Source organism: Ahaetulla prasina, chromosome 13, assembly GCF_028640845.1.
Source record: "Ahaetulla prasina isolate Xishuangbanna chromosome 13, ASM2864084v1, whole genome shotgun sequence".
In the NCBI taxonomy this organism is placed as follows: domain Eukaryota; kingdom Metazoa; phylum Chordata; class Lepidosauria; order Squamata; family Colubridae; genus Ahaetulla; species Ahaetulla prasina.
This window is the reverse complement of record NC_080551.1, coordinates 14,959,071-14,969,585: the sequence shown is the minus strand read 5'-3', so window position 1 is coordinate 14,969,585 and position 10,515 is coordinate 14,959,071. Positions and strand designations below refer to the sequence as shown.

Here is a 10,515-nt window from a genome sequence, read left to right as displayed (position 1 = left end):
ATTCTTAATTTCTGCATGAGGTGCAAAAGAGACCCAGTGCAGAGTTGATCTGTGAGGGAAATGGGCAGGTCTTATATTTGATAAATTAAATCTTCACAATATCAGATATCAAACCGTTTGGTCAGCGTATATCAGTTGCTTTGAAAGCTGCAACTCCAACTCCCCAGTCCTTACTCGTTCCCTGGATGGTCAGGATCCTCAGAGCCTGGGTCTACGGCTGATGCTCTGCAATGCCCGGTCTGTGGTTAATAAGGCTCCCCTGATTTGTGACCTGATTCAGAGGGAGTCCGCGGACTTTATGGGCATTACGGAGACCTGGCTGGGCACAGAAGGGGGTGTACCCCTGGTTGAACTGTGCCCACCGGGTTTCCGTGCATTCCATCAGCCGAGGACCCAGGGTAGGGGTGGGGGGGTGGCGGTTGTGATTAGGGAAAGTCTGGAGCCGAGGTCACTGTGCCTCAGATAGCTGGCTGTGAATCCCTCCTTGTGAAGTGGGGCCATCGAAATCAGATGGGGTTGTTGATCACGTACCTGGCTCCTTGCTGCGTGGCCACAGCCCTACCTGAACTACTGGAGGTGCTTGCTGGCGTGGCGGTTGAGATTCCCAGACTTTTGGTCTTGGGAGATTTCAACTTGCCATCGGCCGGCTTGTCATCAACAGTGGTTCAGGAGTTCCAGGCCTCCATGACGGCCTTGGACCTGATTCAAGTAATTGATGGCCCTACACACATCGGGGAGGCGCTAGATTTGATTTTTATCTCTGGTCAGTGGGTAAATGATCTGGATTTAGGAGATATAGTGAAAGAACCGTTGTCATGGTCAGATCATTTTCTCCTTCGCCTAGACTTTCGAACCGCTGCTCACCACCGCGGGAGGCGGAGCCGATCGTTGGTTCCGTCCCAGGCGCCTGATGGACCGGAGAGGTTCCTGGCGGAGCTTGGGCGTTTCCTGAGGATCTTACCCACGGCACGACTGAAGAACTAGTTGCGGCTTGGGAGCGGGCGCGGCTGGGGCTTTGGACCGTGTCGTGCCTTTGCGACCTCTGACCCGGCGCAGATCTCAATTGGCTCCCTGGTTCTCCGGGAGCTGAGAGAGATGAAACGCCGGAGAAGGCGCCTAGAGAGTGTTTGGAGGTCCAGCCGTTCCGAGGCTGATCGGACACTAGTGAGGTCCTTTACTAGGACCTACCTAGTGGCAATGAGGAGGCGAAACGTTCCTCGTTTCCACCCTCATTGCATCGGCAGATAACCGCCCGGCCGCCCTGTTTGGTGACCCGTTCCTCCTTCAACAGGAGGGACGGATGACCCCTGCAGGGACGAGCTGAGGAGTTTAACGGTTATCTATCGATAAAATCGTTCAACCGTGATGGTTTGGATCATGATTGCGATGATTCAGCCGAGGCGGCAGAGACTCGTCTTGTTGAGGTTATTTGGGATGAGTTTGAGTCTGTGGCTCTCGAGGGGCGTGGACAGGTTGCTGGGGAGGTTGAATGCAACTACGTGTTTACTGGACCCGTGCCCTTCCTGGTTAGTACTGGCTGCTCAGGAAGTGACACGAGGCTGGCTCAGGGATTATAAATGCTTCTTTGGTTGAAGGGTTTTCCCACCGCCTTGAAGGAGGCGGTGGTGAGACCTCTCCTGAAGAAGCCTTCCTGGACCCAGCTATTTTGGGTAATTATCGTCCAGTCTCCAACCTTCGCTTTTAGCGAAGGTTGTAGAGAGTGGTTGCTTGGCAGTTTCCCCGGCACCTGGAGGAAGCTGTCTATCTAGACCCGTTCCAGTCCGGCTTCCGACCCGGTTACAGCACGGAGGCGGCTTTGGGCGCGTTGGTGGATGACCTCTGGAGGGGCAGGGAGAGGGGTTGTTCCTCTGCCCTGGTCCTATTAGACCTCTCAGCGGCTTTTGATACCATCGACCATGGTATCTTGCTGCGCCGGTTGGAGGGTTGGGAGTGGGAGGCACCGTTTATCGGTGGTTCTCCTCCTATCTCTCCGACCGGTCGCAGACGGTGTTGACAGGGGGGCAGAGGTCGTCCTCGAGGTGCCTCACTTGTGGGGTACCGCAGGGGTCGATTCTCTCGCCTACCCTGTTCAACATCTATATGAAGCCGCTGGGTGAGGTCATCAGTGGTTTCGGGGTGAGTTATCATCTGTACGCTGATGATACTCAGCTGTACTTTTCCACCCCGGACCACCCCAACGAAGCGGTCGAAGTGCTGTCCCGGTGCCTGGAAGCCGTACGGGTCTGGATGGGGAGAAACAGACTCAAGCTCAATCCCTCCAAGACGGAGTGGCTGTGGATGCGGCACCCGGTACAGTCAGCTGCACCCGCAGCTGACTGTTGAAGCAGTTAGTGGCCCCAAAGGAGGTGGTTCGCAACTTGGGCGTCCTCCTGGATGGTCGGCTGTCCTTTGATGAACATCTGGCGGCCGTCACCAGGAGGGCCTTTTACCAAGTTTGCTTGGTTCGCCAGTTGCGTCCCTTCCTTGACCGGGATGCCTTATGCACGGTCACTCACGCTCTGGTTACGTCTCGGCTGGATTATTGCAATGCTCTCTACATGGGGCTGCCCTTGAGGTGCACCCGGAGGCTACAGTTAGTCCAGAATGCAGCTGCGCGAGTGGTAGCAGGGCGTTCGTGGCTCCCACGTAACACCACTGCTCCGTAGTCTGCACTGGCTTCCTGTGGTCTTTCGGGTGCGCTTCAAGATTCTGGTTACCACCTTTAAAGCGCTCCATGGCTTAGGACCCGGGTACTTACGAGACCGCCTGCTGTTACCTTATGCCTCCCACCGACCCGTACGCTCTCACAGAGAGGGCCTTCTCAGGGTGCCGTCCGCCAAACAATGTCGGCTGGCGGCCCCCAGGAGTAGGGCCTTCTCTGTGGGAGCACCAACACTCTGGAACGAACTCCCCCCTGGCTTACGTCAAGTGCCTGATCTTCGGACCTTTCGTCGTGAGCTTAAAACATATTTATTCATTCAAGCAGGACTGGCATAAATAGCTGTTTTAAATTGGGGTTTTAATAATATTTTAAATTTTTAAATGTTTTAATAATCGGCCACATAGTAATAGTTCTTTTTAAATTCTTTTAATTGTATATATTCCGTGTTTTATTTTGGCTGTACACCGCCCTGAGTCCTTCGGGAGAAGGGCGGTATAGAAATTTAATAAAATAAAATAAATAAATAAATAAATAACTTTTCTTTCAATTGGATGGAATGCATTTTGCATTTTAAATTAAATAACTTCCCAAACACAGAGAGAAGAGACAGAGAGATAGACGGAAAGCAATTTATGCCAATTTTGCAGTGCGTGTTTTTGAAACAAAAATGCATAAAGGAATAGCTACGTCCAAGAATGCATGTTTATTAGATAGAAAGGAAAGGGGAAAAAATGGAGGATTCAATTAACAATATTTTTGGACAAAAGAAAAATAGTCCCCCAGATTTGATCATTTTGACCCTTGTCATCAAATCTTCTCACATATTTCCAGATAATCACAAGAGGCCCATCTTTTGCAGGCTCTGATTTGTAAAAGTCCACTTGGAAACTGTTCTATAAATATTCTTTTACTCCAGCTTTTTTTTTTATTTATAAAAAACAACAACTCAAAAACCTCCGTTCAGGGAAACTCGGATGTCCTGCAGCAAGAGAATTGCCACGAATTAAATGAGGTATATAAAAATTGATGTGGCTTTCCAAATTACATAATTAACCAAAGGAACTGACTCGGAAAACTATACAAAAAGGAAAAAAATATATATATAGAAAAGAAGCTGCAGACAAATGAAAGGATTCCCTACTGTTTAATAAAGAAGCCCATTACTTTTCTGAAAAAAAAGGCAATTCGCTTTTTAAGGGGTGAAATTGTAGTTCCCGCATATTGTCGTCCGGGTATTTGAAGTCATTTGGCTGCTTTTTCTATCGTTTCATAATCTGAGAAACAAGAGATGTGGAGGGTTTTGTGTGCGTGTGTGTGTGTGGTTTTTTTTAAAAATCAGAGTTGGGTATTCACAGCTCCTGCAAGATGATTGAATAGCAGTTGGGATGGTTAATGGACCTGAAACGGAAATTAGAAGCTGCTTCACGGATGTAAAATTGAAAGGGTGGTTGGTAATTAAGCAACTCTTATAAAACTCCCGGAGACATTAAAACTTGGATGGGATGTGGAAATGCACAATGCAACAAAGGAATTGCCTGCAATGAAGAGGGAAATAGCCTCTCCACTTTGGAGAGAGGGCGATCTTCAATTGGCATGGTTGGAAATGCAGCAGGATAGTTCTTAAAAATCTGAATCGCAACCTCCATTTCTTTCCAAGAGAAATGTGGCATAGCAGGCTCTGTGAAAAGCAACCCGTTAGATTTGGGGTTTTTTAAAAAAAACAAACAAACAAACCATGGTTAACAACGCTGATGCTTAGCATCTGTGTGTGAATCGAAGTTAGTTCTCTTTGCAAAAGATTTGACCTAAAATGTTGTCATTGCAGGAGCACACATTTAAAAGGAAATAAAAGGAAAGCAACATCCAGCCTTAACAGGGATGCTATGCCTCTTCCTAAGAATCGGTTTTCTTGAATCTTGGTGAAGCTGCCTTATTCCAGGAACTCAGCAACAAAGCCCAAATCCAGGGTAAGTCTCAAAAGAAACGCTCGGAATATAAACAGCTATTGTAAGATTTGACTCGATCCTGAACAGCCTTTCCAAATTTGTTTTCCTCAACTATGCTTACAGTGTGATCAAGATGCCTTTTGGTATTATTAAGGGTGAAAAAAATTCTCAACCTTTTATATTTTGGATCGTGACGGCTCCGTTGGAATTTAAGCGCTACTTCAATAGTAGTTATTTCTAATATTCTTTGTAGATGCTACCTCAAAGCTGGAACGTTTCCAATGATAGTTTGTTTTGGTATATTGTTTTGTATATTTGTTAGGTAAAGGTAAAGGTTCCCCTCGCATATATGTGCTAGTTGTTCCCGACTCTAGGGGGCGGTTTTCATCTCCGTTTCAAAGCCGAAGAGCCAGCGCTGTCCGAAGACCTCCCCGTGGTCATGTGGCCAGCATGACTAAATGCCAAAGGTGCATGGAACGCTGTTACCTTCCCACCAAAGGTGGTCCCTATTTTTCTACTTGCATTTTTTTACATGCTTTCGAACTGTTAGGTTGGTAGAAGCTGGGACAAGTAATGGGAGTTCACCCCGTTACATGGTAGCACTAGGGATTTGAACCGCTGAACTGCCGACCTTTCAATCGACAAGCTCAGCGTCTTATCCATATTTTTATATGCTAATTTTTTTATATTTTTATTATTTTTATATTTAAAAATAATATTTAGATGCTAATGTATTTGTTAGCATCTTTTAAATATATATAACCATGGAAAGGTTATGTATATTTAAAAAGTTATTTAATTTTTTTTATTTTTTATTTAAAAAAAGAAAAAGGGACGCGGTGACTCAGTGGCTAAGATGCCTTGTCGATCAGAAAGTTCTGCAGTTTGGCAGTTCAAATCCTAGTGGTGCCGTGTAATGGGGTGAGCTCCTATTACTTGTCCCAGTTTCTGCCAACCTAGCAGTTCGAAAGCATGTAAAAAAGGCAAGTAGAAAAATAGGGCCACCTTTGGTGGAAAGGTAACAGCGTTCCGTGCGCCTTTGGCGTTGAGTCATGCTGGCCACATGACCACGGAGACGTCTTCGGATAGCACTGGCTCTTTGGCTTTGAAACGGAGATGAGCACCGCCCCCTAGAGTCAGGAATGATTAGCACATATGTGCAAGGGGAACCTTTACCTTTACCTTTAACCATGGAAAGCTGACTTATCAAGAAAGTATTTGTCGCTCAGGGTTGAAATGAGAGGCCCTTGGTGCTCTCTGAGCTGGGGTTGTTTTCTTGCAGATGTTTTATTACCCAGAGTAGGTGCTAGTGAATCTAGCACAGATGATATTACCAAGTCTGGGTAATGAAACATCTGCAAGAAAACAACCAAGCTCAGAGAGCACTGAGGATCCCTCAAACCTGACTTACAAAAGTCTACCTTTTTCAGTCCAGCTAAGTCTGCTTTAATCATACTAATTTCCAGAAAACTTCTAAGATTTTTGGGTTGGGATTTTCCCCCCCTCTCAATCCTGTTTACCGTAGATACGCAGGGATTGAACTGGAATTCTCTGCAGAGAGAGTGACATTCTCAGAGCCTTCTCTGTGTGTGAGCATAATCAGACGGGATGGTCTGAGAAAATAATTAATTCAACAGCAGTGACCTGATATGAAAAACTTCATCCCCTCCAGAAATATGTTCTTGCCTTTTGATCTGTCTGTACTCTTCCAAATTACATGAAAGGAAATGTGCTTTTGAAATTTCTTTCAAAGGCGAAGAGAATTTCTGATCAAAATTCATGAATTGGGGTAGAACGTTCTTGCATTTATTTAGCAACAGAGGGATCCTGGAGCCTACAGCTGTCTTTTTCTTTTCTTTTCTTTTGCTACACAGTCTTCTCTTTGCTGCCTGCCTGGCTTCCAGGCACCCTGATTGTTGGGGGCCAATGTGCTGATGTTGTAAACCGCTTAGAGCAGAGGTCCCCAACCTTGGCAACTTTAAGCTTGGAAGACTTCAACTCCCAGAATACCCCAGCCAGCAAAGCTGGCTGGGGAATTCTGGGAGTTGAAGTCCACCAGGCTTAAAGTTGCCAAGGTTGGGGACCCCTGGCTGAGAAAATGCTGTAAAGCACTATGAAGCGGTATATAAGTCTATGTCCCTGACCTATGGTATGTGTGCCAGAGGTGGCACGCAGCGCCCTCTCTGACAGCACGTGAACCATCACCCTGTTGTGACTCCAGCCCCCGAACCTGGCCCTATACCCGAAAGTGACTCCGAGAGTGAGGGGGAAGGGCTGGTAAGGCTTACCTCGGGAACACCGATTCCTTTGGCCCGGCTCCAGGAGCCAGAACCAGACCAGTCGGAGGACGTAATGAGGCCGTCATCCCCTGATTCCTCCCTTCCCCAGGCTACGCCTTCAGACCCAGCTGACAATAATAATCAAGCTTGGATCGACCAGCGCTTCAGAAGATTAGAGAGGCAGCGTCATCAAAGGGAAGGGTGGGGCAGGAGCCCCACCCCACAGGATATATAAGAAGCTTTGGGACTGCTCTCCTTGTCGTGTCCCACTCCTCCGCTGACGGCCGGGTCAGGGAAATCCGAATCAGGCGTGCCTCTGCAGCTCTGCCAAAGTCCTAGCAAAGTCCTCAGGGCAGGCAGGAGACCAGAAAGTGACTTCAGTAAGATATATTTAGACTTTGCCTGACTCAGAGAATGCCAGAAAGCAGATCCTTTATATAGGCCATGGGGTGTGGCTCCATGACTCAGCACTTATCCAGGCCTGCCCCTCCCTTCCTTCTGTTGCCTCCGCCTATCAAGTCTTCTGACGCGAGGGTCACTCCAGTCGGCAGCTGTTGGCAATTGACCTCCCTCAGGCTCACATGCTGTGGAGGAGGGGGAGGGGTCTAGTTGCTCCATTTGCCTGGGCATGGAGCCAGAGCTGGGGGCTGGAGGTATTTCCTTCTCTTCAGCCTGTCTGGGCATGGAGCCAGGGCTGGGGCCGGGAGGCATACTAGGACATTCCTCCGTGTTCGGAAGCAGATAAGAAGGCCCCGGCTGTGGTGAGATCGGACGAGACACAACACTCATTTCACGGAAAGCAAAAGCTAGCTGAACCGTTTCAAAAAGAGCTGGAAGTCTTGCTCTGTGAGTCACTTGTTTGAACTTTGGCAGGCAGCTGCGATTTCTCTGCCAGGACTGATAAGAGCTGTGAATCCACTGGCTGAAGGCCAGCTCGTTGATCCGAAGTGGGGAAGGAGACAGAACACACCCCAGTTCAGCTCTGCTGCACATGCGTGTGCACTTCCCGCTGACTAGCTGGTTTTCAGATCTCTGCTGCGCGTGCGTGGAGGATGGGGCACATGCAGGGGGCTGTGCGTGCGTGCATGGGGGGGCAGGGCGCATGCACGGGGACACACACGCATTTCATTTAGTGGGTTTGGGAGTACACATGCTTTGGGCACTTGGTCCGGAAAAGGTTAGCCATCACTGGTCTAAGCGCTATTGCTATATTGTGTTTTTTCTACCGACAATGATTTTATTGTGGTGTATTGTTTTTCTTATTTCATTGCAATTTAACTTAGCACTATTTTGGTCATGGAAAGATAGAAGATAAATGCTTCTAATAAATACATGCCTAACCTGTTTTCTTCTGAGGATTCCAGAATCTGCTCTCAATAAAAGAGCAATAAAACAGCACATTAATTATCCAGTTATTGCAAGATGGCAATCTAATGTTCTGTTTAAAAACAGAACAAGGAACTGCACAAGTCATTTTGACCAATTATGTCTATCCAATTCCAAAAACAGTTTGGCATACATTTATTACTATTTCATAGCCTCTTTTTTTTGTGTGTGTGGGAACTGTAGGTAAAATGTATTTTAAAAGCAGAATATAGGAACTGGGCCACTAAAAACATTTTTAAAACGTTGACTGAAACAGGAACTATTTTAATTTCGTCTTGAAAGAAATAATTGCAGATGTATCAAGTCACCACTAAAAAAGACCTGTCGTTGGTATCCACTAATCTGACAAATTTTAATGAAGTAAATTGGAGTCTCCAATGTTAAAAGAGCCATGGGTGGCACAGTGGTTAGAATGCAGTATTGCAGGCTAATTCTGCCCACTGCCAGCAGTTCGATCCTGACCGGCTCAAGGTTGACTCAGCCTCCCATTCTTCTGAGGTCAGTAAAATGAGGACTCAGATTGTTTGGGGGCAATATGCTGATTCTGTAAACCACTTAGAGAGAGTTGTAAAGCACTATGAAGCGGTATATAAGTGCTATTGCTATTAATACTGGGAGAGATAATATATATCAATGCAGAACCCCTTAAACTTGCATTCTAAAAAAAAAAGAATTCTAAAGATGGTGCATGGATTGCTTATTCAATATTGTCACTTCCTGCAGGTAATAAAATCATGGTAGCAGCAGGAATTAACCCTGATGTGGAGAGACACAAACAATGGACGGACCAACTCCTGAACCTGCCTTTGTCGATGTGGATAAAGGACTAACTTTGGCGTGCTTTGTCTTCCTTTGCCTTTTCCTCATCGTCATGATTATCCGCTGTGCCAAAGTGATCATGGACCCTTATAGTGCCATCCCAACCTCCACGTGGGAGGAACAGCACCTGGATGACTGACCAACCCAAGGGCTTGGGGGGAAAAGGTGCCCCCCCCCAAGCCCTCTGCACCTTGGACCAACCATGGACTTGGCGCAAGAAAGCACATTAAGCAGCCACCTTATCAGGATGAAAGCACTAAACAGGACTCCTCTTCACACCAAGATGCTTACGGCAACGGAGAAGTTTTGAGAGCACATTGATTAAAGCTCTGCCTGCAGATCTACTTGAATTCTACACTTTGTCCTTCTGATCTATTGCTACACTCTCTCTCTCTCTCTCTTCCAGGTTTTCATGAGAAGGGAACTACGACGGTTCTATTACATCAAGTAGCACAAAATGCTCTTTAGATACTAGGACTCTCTTTCAAAGCTTCCTCTAGAGCAATCTGTACTTAGCAACGTTGGCTGCATTTAAATCCAATGTGTACAGCTTTATCCAGGCTGCTTAGCATTTGAGTAGGGCCTGGGGGGCAAACGGTGTATGGGAGTCCCCAAAAAAGAATTGTTTGTGGGTTCATGTCAATTTAGTATTGATGAGATTATATTAATTAGATCCAGCTAGTATGCTTACTCTCTGTGTATCTTCCATAGAATTAAAGACCAGTAGCAATAATTGAAAACTCTCTTTTGCCACTTTCAAAGATATACAGGCTCAGGTTATGTGCCTACGATTTAAGTCATTATTTCAAGTGAAACCATAAAGATTTCAGTCGTTATTTCAAATGAAACCGTAAAGATTTCAGTCCTTATTTCAAGTGAAACCGTAAAGATTTCAGTCGTTATTTCAAGTGAAAACATAAAGATTTCAGTCCTTATTTCAAGTGAAACCGTAAAGATTTCAGTCCTTATTTCAAGTGAAACCGTAAAGATTTCAGTCGTTATTTCAAGTGAAACCGTAAAGATTTCAGTCGTTATTTCAAGTGAAACCATAAAGATTTCAGTCATTATTGAGCACTGCCCTCTAGAGTCAGGAACGACTAGCACATATGTGCGAGGGGAATCTTTACCTTAACTTATGGAGATTCTCAAACCAGGTCATGGTTGCCCCAAAAGTGGCTTTTTCAAAAGGCCACTAGACTTCCTTTGTTTTTCCTTGGAGTTGTTTCACTGCTGATCCAAGAAGCTTCTTCAGTTGGATGAGAAGCGAAACGTCTTCAAGGAAAAACTAAGAAAGTCCAGTTGCCTTTTGAAAAAACACCTTTGGAACACAATTACTGTTGTATTCCCAAAATACATTTGTCCAGAAAATATCAAGAAATCAGATTGCCAAAAAAGTATTTGTTAAAAACATTGACTAAAGAAA

At 46.0% G+C, this 10,515-nt stretch overlaps 1 protein-coding gene across 1 annotated transcript; it reads left to right on the top strand.

Moving 5' to 3' along the window:
- Positions 1-3,299: 3,299 nt before the first annotated feature.
- CTXND1 (cortexin domain containing 1) lies at positions 3,300-10,406 on the top strand. Its single transcript, XM_058156595.1, has 2 exons — positions 3,300-4,629; positions 8,997-10,406. The coding sequence occupies exon 2, from the start codon at positions 9,052-9,054 to the stop codon at positions 9,229-9,231; it is 180 nt and encodes a 59-aa protein (XP_058012578.1). The 5' UTR covers positions 3,300-4,629; positions 8,997-9,051; the 3' UTR covers positions 9,232-10,406.
- The last annotated feature ends 109 nt before the right edge of the window (positions 10,407-10,515 follow it).

Excerpts from the sequence above, each read along its gene's own strand:
- CTXND1 (XM_058156595.1), top strand. The coding sequence starts at position 9,052 with ATGGACGGACCAACTCCTGAACCTGCCTTTGTCGATGTGGATAAAGGA.